This window comes from Diadema antillarum, unplaced genomic scaffold, assembly GCF_040938485.1.
Source record: "Diadema antillarum isolate AM-2024a unplaced genomic scaffold, OU_Dant_1.0 seq00000009_RagTag, whole genome shotgun sequence".
Lineage (NCBI taxonomy): Eukaryota > Metazoa > Echinodermata > Echinoidea > Diadematoida > Diadematidae > Diadema > Diadema antillarum.
In genome coordinates this window covers 750,753-776,595 of record NW_027271131.1, presented here as the reverse complement: position 1 = coordinate 776,595, position 25,843 = coordinate 750,753, and the positions used below count along the sequence as shown (strand labels likewise).

The window sequence follows — 25,843 nt, the reverse complement described above, 5'->3', positions numbered from 1 at the left end:
CGTCTTGAGAACCCCTTGACCGATTTTCACCAAACTTGGCAGGTAGCATCCCTAGGGGGATAGGATCTCAATTTGTTCAAATGGGCACCATATCCCACCTGGGGAGCCCCCAGAGGGGCCCAAACCCCCCAAAATTAAGGAATCTTAAAAAATCTTCTTCTCTAGAACCAGAAGTGATAGAGCTAAGTTAATACTATGAATTAGTACATTGATGACTGTAGTTTCAAGTTTGTTCATGGCGGAATCAGGGGTGCCCCCCTTGGGACCCAGGGGAGAGGTCTGGAGGGGTCCTAATGGGGCCCAAATTGTACATTTTCATCTTTTTCTTGAAAATGCCAATATGAATTTTCACCAAAGTTGGCAGGTAGCATCCCTAGGGGGAAAGAATCTCATTCCCATCAAATGGGCACCATGCCCCGCCTGGGGGCCCCAGGGGGCCTAAATTTGGACCGAAATTGTAAATTTTCATCTTTTTCTTGAAAACCCTGTCACCAATTTTCACCAAACTTGGCAGGTAGCATCCCTAGGGGGATAGAATCTCATTCCCATCAAATGGGCACCATGCCCCGCCTGGGGGCCCCAGGGGGCCTAAATTTGGACCGAAATTGTAAATTTTCATCTTTTTCTTGAAAACCCTGTCACCAATTTTCACCAAACTTGGCAGGTAGCATCCCTAGGGGGATAGAATCTCAATTCCATCAAATGGGCACCATGCCCAACCTGGGGGCCCAGGGGTCCCCCCCCCCCCCCTGTAAGGAATCTTTACAGATTTTCTCTAGAACTGGAAGTGATTGAGCTAAGTTAATACAATGAGTCAGTATATTGATGACTGTTGTTTCAAGTTTGTTCATGGCAGAATCAGATGTGCCCTCCCCACCCCCCTTTGACCCAAGGAAGCAGGATGGGATGGGTGTCCAAATGTGGGCCTAAATTTTCATCTTCTCGCTGAAAACAACATAATGGATTTTCATCAAACTTGTCAAGTAGCATTCCCATCTATAGGGATAAGATCTCAAAGTGTTTGAATGGGCACCGTACTTTCCTTGGGGGCCCCAGGGGTCCAAACCTCCTAAATTAAGGAATATTAAATAATATTTTTCTCTAGTTCTAATTAAAAGTGATAGGGCTTTAAGTCTTTTTTTCCCAAGCTGCATAATCCAACATTCTATAAAGTACAGTGTACTTGGCAGGTATTTTTACCAGTGTGATAGAATATGTAAATGGACACCATGCCCCCATTCTCAAAGCTACCCCTACCACAAGTTTCCAATGTTCTCAGATAAGAGTCTGCAAGAATGCATGGAAGTTGAACTTGCGATACTCAGGTGAGCGCGTGACCCCCCCCCCCCCCTCGTCTCTTGTTACTCTTGCCCTCCCAGGGTGGTCACATGACTTTGAAACTTTTTGTTGTTCACCCTTTGATCTCTTCTCTGCCACACACCCTGAGCATTTTAGAGGGCTTTTTACACTTGCAAATTTTTGCTTAGTCCAGTACCAACGGTGGGGCCAAGGGGGGCCTTAGCTCCACCGTTGGTACTGGACTTTCCTTAGCCCACTTCCTGTTTACACTTGTTTTTGTCAAAGTGGGCTAGCCCCACCGATAATCCCGTTTTATCTGGCCCTGCAAAAAAGCATGGTTAGCAAGTGAGTGTAAACAGAACGAAGAAATAATCCAGGGCTAAGCGACGGAGACGAAGTCCGACCCCCACTGACCAATCAGAAACGAGGTAATCAAGTGCTGCCGGTGTGTGCGTGTACTTGTACAGTGCACAGCGTAATCATGAATATACATGTGGTTTGGAAAGTACGGGACTGAGAAAAACGAGTGTAAAAAGGTCAGTTTTCTCTTTAGCCCAGGACAAGAGCTTAGTACGGGATTTATTGGCGAGTGTAAAAAGCTTTAAAAATTGGTACGGGACTAACGATAGTCCTGGGTCAGAGAAAGTATGGGGTTAAGAAACACAAGTGTAGAAAGGGCTTAGCACTCACCACAAATGTAGCTGCATCATTGGTAGTCAAATTCCAACAGCAGCGTTTTAAAAAAACTAGTGTGCATGACAGGATACATGATGGAAGCGGGCTGGAAACTTTTAGACCTTCTATAATTTGACTCAAATTTTGAGTCCTTGTCACAGGTGCAATCAAACATGACAGTACTGGTTGTATGACTAAATCTATTTTAGTTTTACAGTAACTCATGTGCAGTCAAACATGTTAGATCTACATGGCAACCACTCTTAGGGGAAAACATTCATGCATGAAACTTTTGCTAATTGCCACTTGTATATTAAAACATTGGGTAGACAGAACTTTTGTGAATCTTGGCATCTTGCGAAAGTTCTATGTGTGTGAACATTTCTAGTTTTACAATACAGCCTTTATCAGGATGTGAGCGCAGGGGGAAGGAAGAAAAGAAACATTTTTAGCTTTTATCATGATCGGAGAGGGAAGACAGATTTGAGTCAGCAATTTATGATGTACAGTAGAGAATGTGGCAAACCAGCAATCTTGATTTAAAGGCCCAGGGTGGTGTTGAGAAATTTGTTTAAATGATTGACTCTAGTCTAGACAGTATACCGTTCTGCTTTGCTTCTGACAGTAAAGACTTGCGAAATCAAAAGATATGGAGAATATGGAACTGATCTTTTTTTTTTCCCTCTTGGTTTTGTATTGTGAAAAGTGTGTGCAATGTATTATTATGTGGTTTGTGATCCTCAAGCTTCAACTTCAAATGATGTTCATATGTTATTGTCTGACATAAACCCCAACCAACAATTTAGCCAAGTCGAACATGACTTGGACTTGCTGTTAAATTCATTTAGGCATTGAGATCTGAGATATACATGTAACTGTATGTGTCCTTAAAGAAAATTTCTTGTATATATGTCTTTCTGAAGTTTTTCAGAGATAGTGACAGCAGTGTCATTTTCTATTGGTGCAACCTTGGTCAAAAGTCATAATAGCTGTATGTAGGCTTGTGCCGGACTACAGGAACAGATGGGGTTTCCCCGTATCCTTGGTACAGTCCAACCTCAGTATAATATCCTAGAAAAGCGGACTTGAGAGTCTGATGTCACAATAACATTGTATGTACACCATTACCGTGACGTCAAACTAAAGTCTGCTTACACTGTTACCTTGACGTCAGACTAAAGTCTGCAGTTCCAGGATATTTAATATGCTGAGAGTGGACTGTAGGCCCTACTTGTTTCTAGATCTACAAATGTATCAAAGTGTAGTGTAAAGAAGATAGAATGGTAGTTTTAGAGAATGAGCTTTCGTAGAATGCCATATGAAATATCAAAAGTTGAAGGTTGGTGAGGAAAGTACTGGAGGATTTTGTTCTGTCTTTTTTTAAATTTATCATTCTGACTCATCAAGGCTGAAATAGAGGGTAATCTGACACCATGCGGCATCTACTGAACAGAAATGAGGGCACCATTAGGACGTGATTCCTAAATTTGTTGCCGGCTTCCAATTTCTTGCATCAGCAGGCAGTGCGTTCATGCAATAGTCAGTATGGGGGGGGGGGGGGGGGAGGTGAAAATAAGGGAAGGGATATTTATTCTCACTAGCGTTCTACCGCAGGAGGACGCATGGAACGCTCGAGGACGATTTTACGCGTATATAGGCGCATCTGACATGATGTGCGCGCTGGCGATTTTTTTCTGTAAGAGAGAGATCGTCCTACCGCGGTAGGACGACTGGCGTCCCTCCGCGTTCTACCGCCACATTTTGGTCACGTCTCATGCTTTGTGTGTGTGTGTGTGTGGGAGCCCGGTTTGGTTGTACGCCGTGTGATCCCAATCAACAGAAGTGAGAATTCGAGCAGCTAGCAACGCAACCAACGAGAGCCAGAAGCTGGGGGTGTACTACGATGCGTATGGCCATTTTTATATCGTAAAGACTAGAATTACACGGCTTGAAATCGTTTGTGGCCGTATGGATGCCAGTTTAATCACAAATGAGGTGGAAAAATATCGTCGCGCAACCTTCAAGCTGAGACACTATTCTATCGGGATCACTCAAAAAATAAAGTGTAGGCCCTAATTTACATCCAAGGATGAAGTGATTATGATTAAGTAGGTCTAGGCTAGTTAGTACCTGAATCCTGATTTAACGACAGTGAAATGAGCTATATAATGTGACATGACAATTCGCGAGTCTTGTGTTGATATAAATGAACGAAATCACTGAAAAAAATATCTACACGTGACTCATATTCTTTGTCAGGCAATCGAATAGCGAGAGTGCAACGTATGACATGTTAAAATGCCAATGGGAAAAACGAGCTTCAAATATCGAAGCTCCTTTGTTAAGAAAAAAAAAAAACCCGACAAAACAAAACACAAGTCACAAAAAGAACATCGTGAAGCTGCATTTTTGACAACTTTATGATTATTTACATAGAATACGGAATGTGCCACGGTCACACCAGGGAGGTGAGCACACCTCCCTGGTCACACACCTTCCTTAGACTCGCCTTTTTAGACGTAAATTTTGGTGGATGAATTTCACTTCTGATGAGCGAATGTAATATCATGTCTTTCTTGTAGTTGTGTAGATTGTATTTTGTACATTGTAATTACAGCTTGATCGTCACATTGACATTATTTTACCGACACGGCAGTTCTTTTCACTGTCGGGATACTGTTTTACGGAAATTAGTTCTTATTGGTACATACTACACCTACAGAATATTTACCACGCCTCGACGGCAACTCATTCCGCGTGTAAGGACGCCCAAGGTTGTATTAAACGATGTGCAATTTCATTCCTGATCTCCCTATCATTACAGGAGTATAGGCTGCTGCTAAAATACCCGTTGCAATCCCAAGAAAATCGCTGGATTTTACGTTAAATTGGTTGGGCTTTTAGGGGAGATTGCCTGTACATACCACTTTGGAAGACAGGAAAGCAAATTCTTCTCAAACCAGTAGTAACCTGTGATATATTCCCAACAATTCCATTTCAAACACGCTGTTGTTTTCCCGGCCTGCAGCTGCAGGCTATTAACAGCACCATAACAATATGAAGAGAAACGCGTACCGCACACTAGTTGAATGATTGAGAACAACTGTAATCAAGTCAGTCTGCAAGAAAATCTGTGAACAGTCTATTGCAGAAGAAGAGGTGCGCAATAACCACGTGCTGTCATTCAACATGTGCGTGCCTGGGAAGAACGCAACTTTCATGTTCAGCTCCCACGGTGTCATGTAAGATGTTCTTTGAGTGGTGGGAGACCGACGTGCAATCAACACGTTACGACGCGAAATGTACAGTTGTTTTCTTCTCTAATTTTTTTTTTTTTTTTGAGAAGCACAGCGGTGTTTTCAAACACACTATGTTATGTTAGGTTGGTTTTCGAGGGGTGGGGTGGTGGAGGGGAGGCGTAGTACAAGACTTTGAGCAAGGAGATGCTACATCTTTCAGTTTTTTCTCGGGATGCGCAGATTGCTGTAATTATAATTATGGGATATTAATACACGATGAGAGTTGAATTAAAACACGCAAGTAAACGTATGCCCACATACACGCACTGACATAAACACAAAAACACGATATAGTTTTGACGACATGAAATATACTGGTGATCTGTAATTTTCTTAAAAATTCAATGATAAAAAAAATCCTTCCATCTGCCACGTTTCCCTCTCTTCTACATCGCCATTAGGATCAATTTCAGGATCAAATTTGATCATTTCTTTCACTGTTGTAATTGTCAAATACTATTACATGTACATGTATTGCTCTTTATGATAAACTAACTTACAACTTGGATGGAATTGCCGAATAACCAACCGTTTGACCTTTTTTATTTTCGGTTAAATTACGAATGCTATTACCAGCAAAGAATAAGGGGAAAAAACATTGACGACAGTAAAATAAAAGCGAAGAGCCGATTGTGCGTATGCAGTCTCTTCGGATAGAAGAAACTTGACCCCCCCCCCCCCCCCACACACACACACACACACACACACACAACATACACTTGTGGGCATTTCACAAAAACAGTTGCCAGACTCCAGGTGCTGGACGAAAGAATGCGCGCACTTCTGGTAATAAACAGCGTATTACATAGCCTGGAAACATCGATCGAACAACGATCAGCTTGTAATTGCAAAGATCATGATTCTAAGCAACACATCATGATTGTGTATAGCTTTTCTTTTGGCCCATACTAGACAACATCGAACAGTCGATTATATATGCTTGAATACCAGTATTTTAATGCTCACTGAACTATAAAAGGGATTGATTAATCACTCAATCAAAAGTGGAATTACAGAAATATTATTAGTATGAAGGGTCTCGTATGCCGAGACAAATTCACTACGAGAATGTTATGCAGCCGCATGCTTATTGAGAGCTATACATGTACCCGATTAGACAGCAAAATCATGACAATTTCATGCCCCTCAAAACTGCGTATCCCTATTCAAAGTTCGAAGGAACTTCACCTGTGAAAAAAAAATATATATATATATTATTATATATATACTGTAAATTTCCACTAAATTTTACTTAGATATTTTGGCTAGCAACTTTCGTTCGGGGTTTTTCTTTTCTCTCATTTTTATTTCTTTGCTCGTAAAAGACTTCTTGATCTCTTCAACTAAGTCATGAGGGGCATTCGATCCATCGAACTTGCAATAACCTCATTCCTTTGAATTGAGTGAAACCACGTGTTTCGTACGGGTGCTGTTCGTTATTCCGAAGGTTCGTTATTCTGAAGGTTCGTTAATCCGAAACACGCAAATTCCCTATACTTAGAGGCTCGTTAATCCGAAAATGAAAAAGGGCCCGTTTATCCGAACATTTGTGGCGTTATTCCGAAGATTCGTCAATCCAAAAATGAAATTCGGAGCAACGAACCTTCGGAATAACGAATCTTCGGACTAAAGAGCCTTCGGAATAACGAACCTTCGGAATAACGAGCTGTAACCGTTTCGTACTTCGGCACATCCACGCAAAGCGTGGCGTTTAGCGATCATGCATGTGGCAGACTTTCAGATTATAGTTAGGGGAAAAGAAACTGGAATAATATACTTCGGAAATGGTGATGTTTAAAGTTAAAGCTTGAAAACAATGCATGTCTATGTTTTATTGTAAACGATAATTAAAAATACCCAACAAAGTTTTGCATTCGCTCTCACAAAAGCTCGCTTGAGAAGATCAAAGTATCCCCCTCTCCTGAAAGGCAGTTGGAGTTTCCGCACCCCCCCCCCCCCTTCCGAAGCATTTGGAGATCAGATATTGCGTCCTTGATATAACATAAAGCAATCAATGAACGCTGAACATAGGAATCTTTATTCTTAGGGCAAAATACGAATTTTGGAGCTGCTGAGTATGTCCCTACTAATTTCTGCTTACGAGCACATAATTCTGTGAGGAATTCAAAGTTGTATTTGATGAAAATTTGTTTTCAATTACGAACCTTTGGAACAACGAACATCATCCCATTTTGACTGGAAGGGACTGGCATTTGTTTTTACCGTTTGGAATTGCAGATCGGTGTGTAAAGAAAGAGTAAAATATGGCCACCACGTAGTATTTTGCGGAATTCTATCCGGACTCTTTGTGGAGTTTTCCGACAGTTCATTATTCCACAGGGAAAGGTTCGATAAAGGGATGGTACAGTTTTGTTTGAGATGGGACTAGATGTTTTTTTTTCTTTTAGATGAGACATCTCTAATGAAATAATAGAGAACACATAATTCTATGAAGAATTCAAAGTTTAGTGATGAAAATTGGTTTTTAAATGGCTGAGATATCAGGGAGGTGGAATAAAGCAGTTCAAGAAAAGTTAGACCCACTTTGACGATCGTTTGTTTTACACTGTTTTTATATCAGCCATTTCAAAATAGATTTTGCTCAAATGAATGTTCAATTCCTCTTAGAATTGTATGTTCTTCAACATTTCATAAAGGTTGATTGTGAGTATCTTGCTATGAAAAAAAAAAATCACCCAATATATTATACCACTCCTTTAATCGAATTAAGATAAACTTATACAGCAGTGAATAACCTGCGGCGAAGACGGGGGGGGGGGGGGGGGTCATCGTTATAAAATGATGATGAGAATAAGGGGCTGATAAATGACAAGGGGAACACGCAGCCCATTATTTCAAAGAGGATGATCAGGATCAGCAGGCCCGTAGCGGGGGTGGTGTTAGGGTGCGTATACATTATACGCCACCCCAAAAAATAAATACTGTAAATAAATAAATAAATATAAAATAAAAGTCTGGAAGGTCCACTTTTTCAAAAAATACCGTAAGACATATTCATAAGCCTCATCTGTATGCACTACTCCAATGTCCAATGTCTCGTTGGATGACCCCGACACCTGACCACTCGGTACCCCTCACTTTACCTTCGCACACAAGTGTGGATAGTATACAAGAAGCAGAATTTTTTTTCTTCATCATCACAGTTTCGTAAGAAGGGAGAGGAAGAGGAAAAAATGAAAATAACAATGATAAAATCAATTCCACATATTCAGATTACGATTATATTCCAGTTCGTCTCTTGGTGTATATCGTGTATTCGTGTGTGAATTTACGCCTACCGATTGTAGTTCGTTATTTCGAAGGTCCGTTATTCCGAAGGTTCGTTATTCCGAAGGTTCGATAATCCGAAAAAGTGATAAGGTTTGTTATTCCGAAGGTTCATTAATCCGAAAATGAAATAAGGTTCGTTAATCAGAAAATGAAACAAATCTCGTTATCCCGAATGTTCGCTACGGACCCAATTTCATTTTCGGATAAACGAACATTCAGAACAACGAACCCTATTTCATTTTCGGATTAACGAACCTTCGGAATAACGAACCTTCGTAATACCGCCACAAATGTTCGGATTATAACGAACCCTTTTTCATTTTCGGATTCTCTAGGTATTATAGGGAATTTGTGTGTTTCGGATTAACGAACCTTCTGTCAGCTTTAAACGGGTATGTGCGTGATTCTGTATAGGTGTGTGTTTTCATTTAATTTTCATTCCTTGATATCTCCATTTTTAAAACTTTTTGTAATGGAGTATACGCTGATGAAAACATTATCAAGTCGCGACTCGACCACTCACCTATCATCTTAACCCATCTCCGCACACACGTACTCTCTAAAAAAATCGAGTGAAAATATTCACTCTTAAAGGAGTGAATACAAAAAGAGTGAATTTAGTGTGAAATTGGAGTGAATATTGAATGCAAAGTTCATTTTCACTCATTTTGGAGTGACCTCAGGGATCACTCGAAGAATTTGGAGTGATCCCTGAGGTCACTCTAAAACGAGTGAAAATGAACATTTTCACTCAAAATTCACTCGAAATTCACTCGAAATTCACTCTTTTTTGTATTCACTCCTTTAAGGGTGAATATTTTCACTCGATTTTTTTAAGAGAGATTCAAAAAAGCAGATATTTTTTCTTTCATCACAATAATGTCAGGAGTAGATATAAAATTCATCAATTCCACAATCATAATAGAGATTACGATTGTATTCCAGTTCGTGAATCGTGTGTTCTTGTGTTTGTAATTATGTGTTTACATGCACCTCAACATAACACCATTTTTTCAACATATACATATGGTTACAATTCGTTATTCCGAAGGTTCTTTAGGCCGAAGATTCGTTGTTCCGAAGATTCGTTATTCCAAAGGTTCGTTCTTCCGAAGGTTCATTAATCCGAAAATGAAATAAGGTTCGTTATTCCGAAGGTTCGTTAATCCGAAAATGAAATAAAAGCTCGTTATACCGAAGGTTTGTTACGGACCCTATTTCATTTTCGGATCAACGGACCTTCGGAATAACGAACCCTATTTCATTTTTGGATTACCGAACCTTCGAAATAACGCCACAAAATGTTCGGATTAACGAACCTTCGGAATAACGAACAGTACCCTATTATATATGAACTAACGAACCATCACAAAATCGAACCTTCATTTCGGATTGGCAAACCTTCGGAGAATTTAATAGGCCATATCATTCATCATTTTCGGATTCACGAACCTTTGGAATAAAGCACTTTCAGAGCAACACGCTCTAAAACCACTCTTTTTATTCGGGCATTGGGAGAAAGTTCAGAAAAGAATAATCTTTGAGGTATAAGAAATCAGTTTCATTCTTATTCGACACTATCGATGATTTCTAGGCGTGGTGTTCATTTTCCGACAAAAAAAAAAAGAAGAAGGAGGTTCGTTATGCCGATGGTTCGTTATTGCAAATCCGATACACGCAGATTCCCTCTGCCGACTATATAGAAGTTTGTCAATCCGAAAATAATCAACAAGGTTCGTTTATCCCACTTGTGGCATTATTCCGAAGGTTCGTTTCTCTGGAAATGAAATAAGATTCGTTGATCAGAGAATGAATCACGTCGTACGAAACTTTTTCTGATAAACGAACTTGCAGTATACCGAATCAATTTTCGTTATCAAATGAACGAACCTTCGATCCTTTCTTCCTCTCATTTTTTTATATATTTATTTCTTTTTTATTATCGAACCTTCTGGTTATTAGGGATAATCAAGAAAAGACAAAATCTTTAAGGCAAGATAAGTTAACATACATGGTTCGACATAGTTTACTTTTTATCGAGGAGTATTCATATAGCAGTGAGTGATATTTTACAAGGAGGTATGGAAAACGTAGAGATATAATCGTAACAAATAAGTATAGTATCTTTTGGTTTAGAATGGTTGATTTCTTTCAGGCACGGTATGCATTATTCCGTTGAAAGGAAATTCTGATGTTTCGTTATTTCGGGTTCATGTACGTCACGATACCGACACCCACGAGTCATATTTACATAATATACAGTCCAGGAGTCATACACCTCACGAGTCATACAGCCCTGAGTTCGACATAGATGATGTCCACTGGCGGGGAGGGAAAATACCGAATGTTCCATCCGAAGGGTTTGAAATGCTATTGAGGGAGGTTATAAGTCCCGAGACGAAGTCGAGGAACTTACAGCCTCCCGAAATAGTGTTTCAAACCCTGATGGTGGAATGTTTGGTACATGTTCCCGACAACGAAAGTCATTATCTGTTAGATTAGGCCTATATGGGTTAGTCAAATTATCACACTTTCATACGCATTACAATTATCGGTCACCTGCTTTAATTTTCACATTGTACGGAATAGGCAAATTTATATCCTATCGATTGCGTGAAAAATATGATCGTTCAATCGTTTGGTATCGTTTGTCATTTCTTACGTGAAAATGTTTTCCCATGGGAGAGCATTACAAAAATGCTCTGCCCATGGGCGAACATAACCAATGTGCCTCCATCACGTGACTGTGTTTAGTCAATCAATCAAAACCGGTATTTGAATAACCCATTTAACGTGAGCAAAAAAAGGCCTAACGAGACCGACACATTAAATCCCGTGTTGTATATCCATCGAACTCGTAGACTGTTTTTATTTATGTCGAACTCGTGAGCCGTTTTCACCGAGTGTCGAACTCATGAACTTCATTTGCCCATCAGCGTCGAACTCGTGGGCTCTATGACTCGTGACCTGTATGACTCATGGACCTGTTTTCAATGTCGAACTCGTGGGCTGTATGAGTCGTGGGTGTCGGTCTCGTGGGATGACCCCGTTATTTCGAATCTGAAACACGCAAAATCTCCAGATGTTTGTTAAAGAAAATGTAAGGATTCGTTAATACGAATATTACTGTGGCATTATCCCCAGGGTTTGTAAATCTGAGAAAAAGTTTGTTAATCTTAGAACGAACTCTCATGTATAGGCATGCGTGGTACGAAACTTATGGCCTATTAGTTTCGGGATTGCGGAATCTTCAGAATTACACATTGTGTTTCGCTTTCGAATCAACAAACCTTCAAAATTACTTAACTTTTCTTCTTCTTTTTCCATATTTTGTTAAGCGAACCTTCGGAAAACCGAAACTTTTTTTTTCTCTCTTTCATTTTTTTTTTCTTTATGAAAAAACAAAAACAAAAACAAAAACAAAAAACTTCGGATTGTGAACTGTGAGAAACGAACAGTTACTGTTGTTTTTTCCCCGATCAGTGGTGATAATTGAGGTAAGATATAATTCAGTAGAAAAGAAAATAAGGCACACAAAAAACAAAGTTATTTGAATCCTGACATCAATTAATGTTTTTTTCTTTTTACCGATAAATGAAAGATCAGACAGATAAGAAATGAGAGGAAAAAGAAAAAATAGCCTGTGATAACGAATCGTATTAAATGTTTGACATCCTTGGTCTTCGCCCTCGGTCTTCGATTTGCTTTCCTTACCTGTCCATCCCGGGTCCCCCAGGCCCCAGACTGTTAATAACCTCCAGGAATGCACCAGTGCGCGCGGTTTCCTTTGTTGAATGCTCTCTATTCTACCGCCCCACCCTTCCCCCAAGTCTGGCACCTTGCCATCGTGGGATTTTTCATGTTTTCCTTCTTGGTCAAGTTGGTGTTCACAACTTTGTCTACGTGACTGCGTTCTGTTTTGTTTCTCCGAATTCGCTGCGTGCTCTACAGACACGTGGTGCACAAACAGTTACAGTACTGTATGGCTGTTTACAAGGGGGTCACCTATACTCACCTGCAAACAGCTTGTAAACGGCGAGCAGAAAACGGCAGTTTCCTCTGCTGTGGCTACTTTCACTGCCAAAATATTGGGCTTTGTCACTACGGAATATTATTCACACACAAATTGCAATGGAATAAATATTCAAGTACATTGTATAACTACTCGTACTTCCGATCATAGCGATCTCTCGAGTGTTCGTGTTTCATCGAAAAGTAAGTGTTCGAAAGTTGTTGAAACTGCGTAGCAGCGCTAGACAGTCGTTAGTTTAGGGCTTCCGTATGCTCGATTTTTATGGGTTTATTGATATTGGAGCTCAGGGAAAATATGGGGGAAAAGGATGACTTCAAAATAATTTGCTTGCCCGATTCGGTCAAGCATTTTTTCCTTGTTCCAAAACGCTTGCCCAACTTTACTACTAGTATGAGAAAGTGTGTGATAGATTGAAGTTTACTTCACATGTCATGATCGTACTGTACAAACTCAAAGAAAAAAAATTACTCGCAATTTTCCTGAAAGTGAGATCGAACAAAAACTTTAAAAAGATAAAATTAGATTTAAAAATGTCATGATCGTGCTGGAGAGAGCCCAAAGAATTTGCTAGATTGTATATTTGTAGACAAATCACACGCAGTTTTGCCGAGCATGATTTCCAAAGAATTGAACAAAACTTTGTCATGATCGTGCTGTGACAGAGCTCAAAGAATTCGTAAAGTGCAAACAAGTCAAACGCAGTTTTGCTGATGTTGAGATCGAAAGAAAGTGTATTATGTTTATTAATACGATCGTGAGAACTCAAAAATTGAAACGCACCGTTACTAACCCCGCGTGACACACTCGAGCCGCCCAAATACACTACAACATGATACATGTACAACAAGGTTTGTAACTAGATTTTCAGCGCCAGTGTACGAGTGTATCGTGCATGCATCATTAACGTTACAAAGGTTGTGCCACAGAGATCCGATCGACGGGGAAAAGATGTGCGTGCACCACTTCAGTATCTGCCCGTAGTTGCGTGCACACGAAGAATGAATCATGCCCGTCCTACCGCGGCAGGACGATCAGCGTCCTACCGCGTTCCTCCGCACGATTTTTTTTCCCCTGCCGCTGCGCGAGGAAAAAAACGTTCAGCGCGTATTACGCGTTCGGCAAATCGTCCTACCGCAAATTTGCGGGATCCCGCGGTAGAACGCTAGTGAGAATAAATATCCCTTCCCTAATATGATGGTAGGAAACCGAATATGAGGTCGTGATCAGAATCTTGAGAAGTGTGCTTGGTCAGGCTGACATCTGAAGCCATTTGAGTGCATAGGGAAATAGATGCACTATGTGTTACGGCCTATGTAAGCATTGTAAATTATTATTAATATTATTGTTGTAATTATTTTGAGTGATTGGCTATGATATTAGTCTTGCAGTCGAGACTGCTCTTGCTGAAATGTTTCATGGATATAGGGTTTTTTTTGCTGCCAACTATACTGAAAGATTCCCAGGTATGGCTAATAGAAAGGTGGCCGCTGAGGCAGGCTTGACTATAGATACATGTAGATGACTAAATATGATGATTGATAGATACTGTAAAACAAGATATTTTCGCGAATTGGAGCCGGCGGCCTTTTTCGGGGCATGAAATTTGCGAGTTGCCTCTAACATTCAATGCGTATAGTGTAGACAAGAACTTTCACATGCATTTTAATCTCATGAATCTTGGCTCTCATGAAATTCGCGAAATTAAAATGCACAGGAGCATCCCTCGTTTTACAGTAGGTTGATTAAGATAGTCAAATAAAGTAGATGTTAAGATTGGAAGAGAATGAGGCAGAGGAAGGGATAGGGAGAAACATAGTCAAAAGTTGAAGAGATTTTTGAAAAGAAAACCATCTGTGCCCATACCGTATAATTAAAGCATGAACAGCTGTGCAGTCAGTTGGGAGGATGAGTAGTGAGTGTCCAGCTTTAGATGAAATCAGCATTAAAGGACAAGTTCACCTTCATAAACATAAGGATTGAGAAAATGCAGCAATATTAGTAGAACACATCAATGAAAGTTTGAGGAAAATTGGACAATCGATGCAAAAGTTATGAATTTTTTAAATTTTTGTGTTTGAACTGCTGGACGAGGAGACTACTACAGCTTGTGATGTCATATGAGTACAACAGTATAAAGAAAATGTAAAGAAAATTCAACATATTTTCATTTTTTTCGCATAATAAAAGAGCATTTGACTTGCCTCTTTCTAAAGGCAATGGGAATAATATTACCCATGACATATGTCGGTAACGTGTCAAGGGAATGTGTACTTTTTTCAAAAGATGAAATTTTGTGAAATTCTCCTTACATAGATATTTTCTTTATATTGTTGTACGCATGTGACATCGTACACTGCAGTAGTCTTCTCATCCAGTGGTTACTGCACAAAAACTTCAAAAATTCATAACTTTTGAACAGATTGTCCGATTTTCCTCAAACTTTCAATGATATGTTCTACTAACATTGCTACATTTTCTCAATCCTTATGTTTATGAAGGTGAACTTGTCCTTTAATGGGATGGTATAGTTTGGTTTTGATAGATGGGGCTGCAGGATTCCAACTTTTTTTTTTTTGAGTGAGTGTGTTTGTGAGATAATGAGAAATCTCTTGTGAAATATGAAAGAACATGTAATTTTTAGAGGAATTCACAGTTTATTTGATGAAAATTTGTCTTGAAATGGCTCAGATATCCAGAAAAGTGATCCTAGTAAAATGCAACAGGCCACAACTTTTATCAAAATCTCTCTGTTTTGCCATGTTTTGGATATCTCAGTCATTTCAAAACTGATTTTCATCAAATAAACTTTCAATTCCCCTTAGAATTGTATGCTCTGTAACATTTCATAGAGTGGCTTCTAAATACCTTGCAAAACGTAAAAAGCTGAATCCTCACCTTACCGATACTATTAAGCTATAGCTACAGCATAGATTTGTGGACAACTGATCACTGCAATCTATATATCACGTGCTACAACCATGCTGCACTGTAGGCTGTGTGATGGTATGTGCAGAGATGGTGGATATTAGGGTGTAGATTGGAAAATGGTCATCTGTTGGGGGGGGGGGGGTGGGCGGCAGGGAGCGGGGAAAGATAATAGATTTCATGCATGGGAGGACGGGAATCGTCACTTGATATATCAGGACTGATAATGACGTCCTCTCGCATAAGAGGTGCGGATTTGCGTATTACGCTGCGCACAACTGTTACGCTTCCCTTGCTCCATATGGTACAGAAAGTCCTGCCTGGGCATTTACTTCGTGAATTTTGTGCGATCAACGCGACTGGTTTAAATTAATTGGAAGGCACCACGGGCGGGATTGACAAAGCTCCGGGCAAAAGTGTGTGGCATTTCTGTGCTTTGGTGTATGTGAGCGTGTGTGTCTGTTAGTTTGTGTGTCTGTCTGTCAGGCTGTTTGTGTATGGGCCTTGTGTTTTGTTTGCTATTTATAGATGCCAATTTATATTTACATTGGTCTCTATGAATCATCACAGATGGATTTTTTTTTTTTTATACGAATCAAGGGCATTTGAGTCCAGATCCACCATTCACGGAGCTGGAAAAATCATTATCGTATTGTTCAATGACAGGATAAAACAGATAGCCTAAAAATTCAATTTATTTTTCATTATTGCCATGTTTTGCCTATTGCTCTGAGATCTGTGAATAAAGCATTTCCAGTCTCATCAAGAAACTTGACTTTATCGATATGAGTTTCTTTTTTTCGAACAGAGTCTGATAATGAGCTCTTTGATATTGACACTCCATGTATTATAATTCTATAAGCAAGTCGTTATATTACACTAGCAGACAAAATGGTAAATTTTGTAATAAAGTGGGATTACCATGTAGTTTTGTAGATTGTCATTTTAAAAGAGGGTGTTTAAATGAAGAGTTCACCAAATCAGTTCAGCCAACTATGTACCTGATATACAGTATGTCCCCAAAAAAATTACAACGGGGCCCTCCGCAATGATATCTTTAAAAATAGTGAATCAATCTAAAGACAAATTCAGGGTATGAAACTATAACTCATTGCCCATATCTTACAGAAAACCCCATTCGATTTGCTTCAGTGGTCAAAGAGAAATGAGGAATTTTGTAGAGGATGTCGGGAATCTCTTCCGTCCAAATTCTGTCTATTATTCAAACACAAGAGCATTGAATAGCTAAAATTGGAAGAATCATGACATGACTCATGACATGCTTTACAACAATCCACATTTGTCTGTGACCGCTTAACCAAATGGAATGGGGTTTTCTGCAAAATAGAGCTAAGATGTTATATTTCAAGATCCTGAAGTAGCACTTAGACAGGTTGATCATATTGGGTGTTATCAATTCAAAAATCTAATTGTACTTTTTGGGGCGACTTACTGCAGTATGTCAAAAGTCAAGTAAAAATCATCAGTTCCCCAAATACCTGCACTCTGACATTTTAATCATTCATCCAATTGAACCTAATTCTAGGAAAGTGAACATTCAGCACATTTGTGTCAAACCTGTCATTTTAATATTTTGCCAATTGTGTGAAACTGTCATCACACATTGTCAAGACATTGTACTATAGACCTATTAGGAGAACCATGCATTATGGCGGAGGCATATCAGTAGCCGTAGCGATATATCTAGTTCTTTGTATTTGTTGGTTTTGCGAGATCTAAAACCATCATTTAAAATGTACATGTTGGACTTGGGATGCTAAAATTCACTTGAATGTAAATTACAGTGGGTTCCTTTGAAAATTTTTCCTCAAAGTTTTGCTAAAGGGTAAAAGATGAATACATTTAAATACTCCAGAAGTCTTGTGACATTTTGTCAATTACAAAAGGGTGAAATGAACTGCGGAATTACTCCGGACAAATGTAACATTACTAACCGTACTGTTACTAACCATGCTTTTTGGGGTCTAGCTAATAAATTATCGGTCGAACTGCTAAAAATATTTGTATGAACATTTGTCATGATTCAATACTTGAAATTAATGCAACACTTTGTTTGAAGTAACTTGAATTTTTGCACACTTTTTGTTACAAGACATTGATTTTTTTTTTTTGTCGTGTTCTTTTTTCGTAACGTTACTAACCAGCCCGTTTAGTTGCCATAGCAATTCTAATATTTATTGGATTGTATTCATGCTTTTCTGTATCATAAATCTGGGAAGGATGAACATGTTTTTAACATGATTTTGACTTGAAATGAATAAATGGTGATTTAGTAATACAAATAAATATCTAAATTTGTTCAAATGTAACGTTACTAACCGCAGAATTGCCCATTTAGTTATTTCCTGTCTTATTGAGTATTCATCTCGACAAAGCTCTGTTAAACACACAAATGCCCCCATGTACATGCACTCACACTTTCACACATACGCTTAAAATACACATGCACACTCATAGGCATACTGCAGGGCATACAGTACTGTACTTTGAAGTATTGTATGCTGATAAGTCAAGAAATTAAAATGTTGTAGTTAAAGGTGAAGTCATGTCTACGAGTCAGCAAGTTAAATCCAGAGCTGCCAACTACTTTCTATGCCATGTATTTTGTGTGGTTTTTATTTTTGTGAATTTTGCAAGTCAGGTGCTATTCACAAATGTAAAAACATGCAAAGTTATTAACTCTGGCCTTGACGTGAATGCGACATACATGCATACATTTCTCTGTTCATTAACTGCACTCCATGATGGCAAATTTGACACTCACAAAATTGTTGTGACGCCCTGATTTGTGAAAAATGAGACTCGCTGAATATATGGCTTTGTTCCCCCCAATATTTAGTTTGTCTTTTTTTTTTCCTCACAAAAATTACGAAAGTATTATTTTCATGTTCAAAATGCTATGTGCCTATTGCTGTGCGAGAGTATTTTTTTCTTTTTTTTTTAATGAGCAGAGGGTAGCAGCCCTGTAACTGCAATGAAAAACGTACAGATACATGCAGTTAGCCTAACTCATGAAGTAGATTTTTAAAGGTTCACATTTCTTCATGATATACTGGTAGGTGATTATCCCACATGTACATCAGTTGATGCTATAAGATGACATCATTGCTTGAAATGCTCCCATTGGTTTGAAGCTGTTTGGTTAAATTCATAATAGTCCAGCAATTGTGATAGCCTCCTTATCAAGTCATTGTTTATTCTGTAAACTCACTTTGTAACCAAAAATATTAGCGGCATGAAACTTTCCCGTGAATTGGAGTCAACAACCTTTCTCCTCAGCAGGAAACTCTTGGGAATTGGCACTGACATTCATTGCATTGTGTTTACAGACCAAAAAAAAAACAACAACTTTCGCATGTATTTTACTTCTGTGAATCTTGGCTCCTCGCAAAAGTTTGTGCCTGTGGAAATATCTTATTTTACAGTTAGTATAAAAGAAAAAAAGAAATGAACATATTTATGTCAGAACTATTTGAATTACAACCCAAACAAGGCTAGAACTTTGTTCACTTAAGCATTGTTTACCATTTCCAGATGAAGCCAAAATCCAGCTTTATTGCTTCAAAATAGTTCTAATATGTGATTTAGGGACAGAAAAAACCAGTGTAAAAAATTCAATCAGTATACATAATGTGAACAATAGTTATATTAAAATGGTTTCCAGACTAAACCGTCTACAGTTATGGTTAGTGAGAAAGACAGTGATATCTCCGTATATTTTCAGCTTTATTGCAAAATATTTATATGGTACGATGTTTTGTGATATAACTGACCTACACATATGCATCAAATGTGATAACTCGAACATTTTTTAAATCACTGCTCCCAATGGTAAACAGTACCTTTAAGGAGCTGAATTCAACTCTTGTTTTTACTTCTTCTCACAGCTGGTGGTTGGGGATGTGGTTAAGGTTAACCGAGGTGAATTCTTTCCAGCCGACCTCGTCCTCCTTGCCTCAAGGTGAGTGCCCTTCCTCAGTCTCAAGGGTCAAGGGTCAAGTCACTTCCTCCAGAAAAATACATTCCTCCATTTTAAAGGGATGGTATAGTTTTGGTTGAGATGGGATTCAGGTTTTTACTTTTTGTGAGACATTTAGAAACCACTTATATAAAATGTTAAAAGGCATACATTTCTATGGGAAATCAAAATTTATTTGATGAAAATCAGTTTTGATTGGCTGAGATATCCAAAAACACAGGAAAAGAAAGTGGTCCTAATAAAAGGTGGGTCTCACCTTTTATCCCGTTCTCTTTGTTTCCAGCTATCTCAGCCATTTCAAAACCAATTTTCATCAAATGAGGCGTGGTCAGACTGGCGAGAAGTTTTAATAAGATCGCGATCTTTCAGATCTCGAAGTTTTGCTAGTGTGACCACAAACTTCTAGCGAAACTTCCCACTCCAACTAGGGATATTTCCCTCACCCCCAACAAACTTCTCAATCTGTTTGCGTACGTTATCTCCAAAGCGTGAGGCCATTGTCATGTACAGATGTGCATTGTTACGTCACAATCACTAGCCATCAGTCGGCGCGCTCTTTCTTCATTTTTGTGTGCTCGTACCAATGACCGAAACTTCGCGATCTTAAACTTCTTGATCTTTTGCCAGTCTGACCGCGCCTATAGACTTTAAATTTCTCTTAAAGGGGATGGCTAGTAACTGATCAGTGGGAATCATTGGGAATGCTGGAGGATGATTGTTCCAATCCTTGTGGGATTCATTTAAGAGTACATTATATCTATTGTTGTGTGAAAATTATTTGCTTCAGAATGGTCTCATATTCAAGTAATGTGCAGTTTAATGTTTCCAGGTTAGCATGCCTGTACAGTGACAGGGCGATTAAACTGCCATAGAAAGAATCAAATTCATTCTGTTTTCTCGCGGGACCTCCAGTGCCCCACAAGCCATGTGCTACATCGAGACGGCCCAGCTGGACGGTGAGACCAACCTGAAGATCAGGCAGGGTGTTCCCCAGACCGCGGGGCTGAGCTGCGAGAGAGACCTGTGCTGTATGGACGGGACAGTGGAGTGTGAGCTGCCCAACCGACACCTATACGAGTTTGTGGGCAACATCAAAGTGAAGCACGGACAGTCGCTGTGAGTCCCTATCTGTGTCTGTCAGTCTGTCTGTCTGTTTATCAGGCTGTGTGGCTGTCTATCTACACATCTGTTTGTCTGTCTGTCTGTCTATCTGTTTGTCTTTTCGTCTCATCATCTGTTAGACTTTCTGCTTATCTGTTTTGCTTGTCTGTTTTTAATCTGTCTATGTGTATTGTATACATGTATGTATATAATCTCTCTTCTGTCTGTCTATATGTCTGTTTGTGTGTGGTGTGTCTGTGTCTGTCTTTGTATGTCTGTCTATTGAACTGTCTGTCCATCTGTCTCTATCTATCTATTTGTCTGTGTGTATGTATGATATATCTATCTTTGTCTTTCTTTTTATCTGTCTGTCTGTGTTTGTTTGTCTATCTGCCTATCTGTCCATCATTCTATCTGTATCTCTGTCATGATTCTATCTTTATCTTCAGCTTCATCTCTGTATCATTTTAGATTTTTTCCTGGCAATGTGAATTCTGATTGTATGTTGTCCACCCATTGGCACATTTTTTCGTTTGCATCCTGTGCTGGACAGATAATCTGAAATTAATCGTCAATGAATAGAGATTATGCATTAATGAGATTTTATTAGGATTAGGATTAGATTATTGGATCTTTTTAGGATACCTGACCAAAGCAAAATATTTGTGTCGATCAATACAGAATAAAATATAAAAGAAACCAAGGAGAATTTGTAGAGATCGCACAGACATTTCTTGTTTTCTAGTTTTGATTTGAATGACTTGAAATATACGTTATGCTTAAAGTACAATGTAACTAAATAGATGTTACCATGACATATCTTATTAGATTATTTTGAATTGACTAAGACATTTTCTCATTGTAACAAGTACTGTTGAATTTCAAGTTAGCCAGCATCCTTGCTAGATTCTACCACCCCCCCCCCCCCACAATATTCCCTTTATCCTGACATATCTTGTAAAATAATTTTGAATTGACAAAGACAATTTGCTCATAGTAACAGGCACTGGTAAGTTTCTAGCTAGCCAGCATCCTTTACATGAATTCTACCCCCTTCCATCCCCTCCACCCTGGCAGAGCCGTTCCCCTCTGTACAGACCAGATCCTGCTCCGTGGTGCCACACTGAGAAACACCCAGTGGATACACGGAATCGTCATCTACACCGGCCACGAGAGTAAACTCTTACTGGTGAGTATGCTGCGTTCTGCTTTTTGTCATATTTTTGCACTCATCAAATTATTTTCTGCACAAACTCAGATGTGATAGATAATCTACTGCTCGCCATTTGACTTTGATAGAGAGATTAAGATCAAGGAGAGTTTCATCTAAAAATAGGAGTTTCTATATGATGAACCTTTGGTATAGGAGATATGTAAGCTTTCTAGTAGGAGAAGAAAAAAAATGCCGTAGTAGTGGAAGATTTGACAGCAATATCATAGTGGCAAGCCTGCAGTTTGTCAGGTTGAGAAGCACAAGGACATAGACTCGATAGACTTTTCACAGCTTTAAAGGGATGGTACAGTTTTGGTTTAGATGGGGCTGCAGGTTTCCAACTTTATGTGTGTGTTTGTGTGTTTGTGAGATAATGAGGAACCTCTTATGTAGTATGAAATATGAACATGTAATTTTTAGAAGGAATTCACAATTTATTTGATGAAATAGCTGAGATATCCAGAAAAGCGATCCTAATGAAATGCAACAGGCCACGACTTTTATTAGGATCTTTTTGTTTCACCTTGTTTTTGGATATCTCAGTCATTTCAAAACCGATTTTCATCAAATAAACTTTCAATTCCCCTTAGAATTGTATGCTCTTTAACATTTTATAGAGTGATTTCTACATGTCTCGCAAAACATTAATAACTGAATCCTCACCTCAACCAATACTATACCATTCCTTTAACACCCTTTAGTAGTCACATGACGAATGGTGCCATGCGTTAAAACAATGAAAAGATATTCAACTACCAGAAATTTTGTCACCAGAGTCTGAGAGAGGAGCTTATGGTCCGTTACCTCTCCTCGGTTTTCCTGTTCGGGCAAGAACAGAGTCACAAGAAAATTTGACAACTCCAATAATAAGGCAGAAATTGAAATCTAATGAAATGTGTTCCAAGTAGACGTATATACAATATGTCATTGTCTTGTTATACTCAGAAGTAACTTAACAGAATTTTCTGATCTAGTTGAAAATCTTTTTGATAGGTTCATTGGATATCAAATTAATAGTGCTAAATTTTAATCTATTTTTAATTGCTGTCATGTAAAAGAAAACAAAACTATGCTGAAATGGTTGCTCACAGAATATTGAAGTTCATCAAGCACCAGGAGATCAAGTAAGTAGAATGTACATTGAATACATAAAATCTTCTATCCATCAAGAGCCTAAATAAAAAATAATTTCACCCATATTGTCTGCACAAAATCAAAAATAGAAAGAGGTCTTTCATGTTCAATTTGCTAGAATCGTACTCGCTCAAGTTTCAAGATAGTATGTCTATAAATATGTTCTCTTGACATCATTCAATGGCAGAATTCCAAGACGGCTCCCCTGAAGCGGTCCACAGTAGACAGAACCACAAACATCCAGGTATGTCTATTTGTCAGTACAATTGTGGTTTGGAAGTTCCTTGTTTGTTTTGTGTTTTTATTTTGTTTGCTTCTTTAGAAAATGTGATATTACAGTGATTTTTTATAAACTTATAGTAATAGAGTGTTGTGTAGAACAGCAGTGACTATTTTGGCACATTGAATATCATTTGTTGCTGAACTGACCACATTGTAAATCCTGCTAATCATATGATCCTTATAATTATAATGATGACCAGATTCAGCCCCAAATCACATTCGGTTTTAGTGTTGTATACATTCTAAAACTTGTTGTGTCAGCATTCACAGTAAACTCCATGTTGAAGCTGGAGTGTAGGTCTACTGGATCTCTACAGCAAAACCAGTGTACAGTTACTGTATGTCTGGTTAAGGAGCTACTATTCTATAACTTTGAAGAGTGTGGGTATGATTTACAGTGAGAAACGTAACATTTCTGCCCAAAGAACTCGTTTGACTCCCTGTTGTGAATATTTGAAAAAAATGTTCTCTTCCCTATCATTTTTTGAGAAGGGTTTGCAAATCAGAGCACTTACATGTAGTATTTATGATGAGTTGAGTTTTGATTTGTCAAATGTGTAATAATTCCTCTTTTTATAATCTTTTTTTCTCATCTTTTTCTGTTCCTACCTCACCAGATCCTGTTCCTGTTCCTTATTCTTCTGGTCCTGTCCCTCATAAGCGCCATAGCAGCTGAGATCTGGAACAAAAAGCACATCGAAACAGACTGGTACCTAGGCTTTGAAGGTGGGCTCAATTTCCTGACCCCATCCTCCTGCTTGCCTTCCCCACCCCTGTAAAGCAAACAAATAAACAAACAAACAAACAAGCAAACAAAAACCAGACATACAAACATAACAAAAGAAGAAAAGAGGCATGAGCAAGAGTGGGACATATTAAAACGAACATTCAAATAAAATGCTGCAAACCCAACTGCCCTGTTATCCATGGCAAGCTGAAACCAGCGAGTAAAGCAGATGGCCACATGCCTGTTCAAAGTGTTGGGCCCTTGAATAAAAGGCCGCATGGGCAAGCGGTAGAGATCATTTTGTTATGCCCTGGATTTCTGGAGGAACCGTTTCTCCAGTTTTTGAAAGCAAAAGCAGTCTTTTTGTACAACCAAAGAAGCAAAGTCTAGAAACATGAGAATCAAAATGAGATGTGCCTTTAGATGGAGCAGCGGAGCAGGAGGTGCGAAGTTGGAGACAGATATTGAAAAGCAAGATTTACCTACGAGATACAAGCTGGAATACAATCCGTCTTTGTTTTGGAAACAACCCCTGGAAGTTTGAAAGGAAAATAAAAGAAATGGTTGTGGCGAGATTGATGAGCCACTCAGCTGTGGAAATATCAGTTTGTCATGTTGATGGATTGTGTCACGCTCAGTTCAGTTTTACAAACCAAACAGCTGTAGCATCCGATGCTTGGATGCCTTGGAAGTAAAAACAGAAAGAGAGATGAAAAGCTCAAAGGTCCTCAGTGATATGACCCAAGGAGGTAATTCCAGTTGAGAAAGTCTCCCCACCCCTCCCTGCTCCATCCTATTACTAGTAGCCTATAATCTAGGCGGAGATGCAGCTAATGGTTGTTAATGGCACGCGTAACGTCTGATGTGGCGAGACTATGTCTTTGCTAAGCGATACATCTCATGCCAGTCATCATCTAGCCAGTGTACTATGTGGTATGCAAAAAAAAAAAAAAGATGTGTAAATATAACAAACAAACTAACAAACTATGTGGTAAAATATTTGTATGGTCTTCCTCTCTCCTTTCAGACAAGCGCCCGAACGCCTTCTTCTACAATTTCCTGACCTTTATCATCCTGTACAACAACCTCATCCCCATCAGTCTTCCAGTGACTTTGGAACTCGTCAAATTCGGCCAGGCGCTCTTCATAAACTTTGTAAGTCTTCGTCGATCACACCCCTTCTATTAATAGTCATTGCTGTGATGTTTCCCATATCCTGACACAAGGCACAGCAGGTTGTACTAGACTTCACAGAAATTGACCAATTTGATGAAGTGCAAGTGTGTGCAAAGAGAGTTCTACGTGTGGTTGGTATGAAAAATGGCGTTAAACTTTAGATCGTAATACAAAATATCTTCCTCTGAAATTTCCAGCTGTCAACACTACTGCCTTCATCAGCAGAATGGCCCGTCTCCACTTTGATCATGTGACGGTCGATAAGTGGATCATAGATCAAAAGCTTAACACCATTTTTAGTTGAATTTCCAATACAGATGAGTTTCTACTCTAATCTTGTTGATATACAGGGCAGTACTGTATACTGTACTGTATACAGTGACTGTGGAATTCAGCCTAAACCCACTCAGCTTCTCCTCGTGGGTTAAGGATTCCATAGTTACCTTATGCCTTATTACCATATTTGTATAATGGGTACCTCAGAGCTGCCAAGTTTCTTTGATCCGTCAGGAGGCTTCCTGAAACCTGAATATCGCTTCATCTCTCGACAACAGAATGTAGAAGCTTCCCCCATTTTGGATTTTGTTTCACCAATTGAGATGTATGTGAGACACAAATATTTCTGGAATTGCCCTGTGGAACCTCTCTTACTTTGATGTGAAAATGTTGGCAGCCCAGCCATGCAGAT

The 25,843-nt window shown here is 39.0% G+C and overlaps 1 protein-coding gene across 1 annotated transcript in view; it reads left to right on the top strand.

The window, feature by feature from the left end:
• Window positions 1-25,843, top strand: part of LOC139725005 (probable phospholipid-transporting ATPase IA) — a 78,162-nt gene that overhangs the window by 15,529 nt on the left and 36,790 nt on the right. Inside the window, exons 6-11 of the mRNA XM_071636096.1 lie at window positions 19,431-19,504; window positions 20,435-20,638; window positions 21,701-21,812; window positions 23,158-23,214; window positions 23,870-23,978; window positions 25,007-25,134. Coding sequence (XP_071492197.1) covers window positions 19,431-19,504; window positions 20,435-20,638; window positions 21,701-21,812; window positions 23,158-23,214; window positions 23,870-23,978; window positions 25,007-25,134 — 684 coding nt within the window. The remainder of the gene's footprint in view (window positions 1-19,430; window positions 19,505-20,434; window positions 20,639-21,700; window positions 21,813-23,157; window positions 23,215-23,869; window positions 23,979-25,006; window positions 25,135-25,843) is intronic.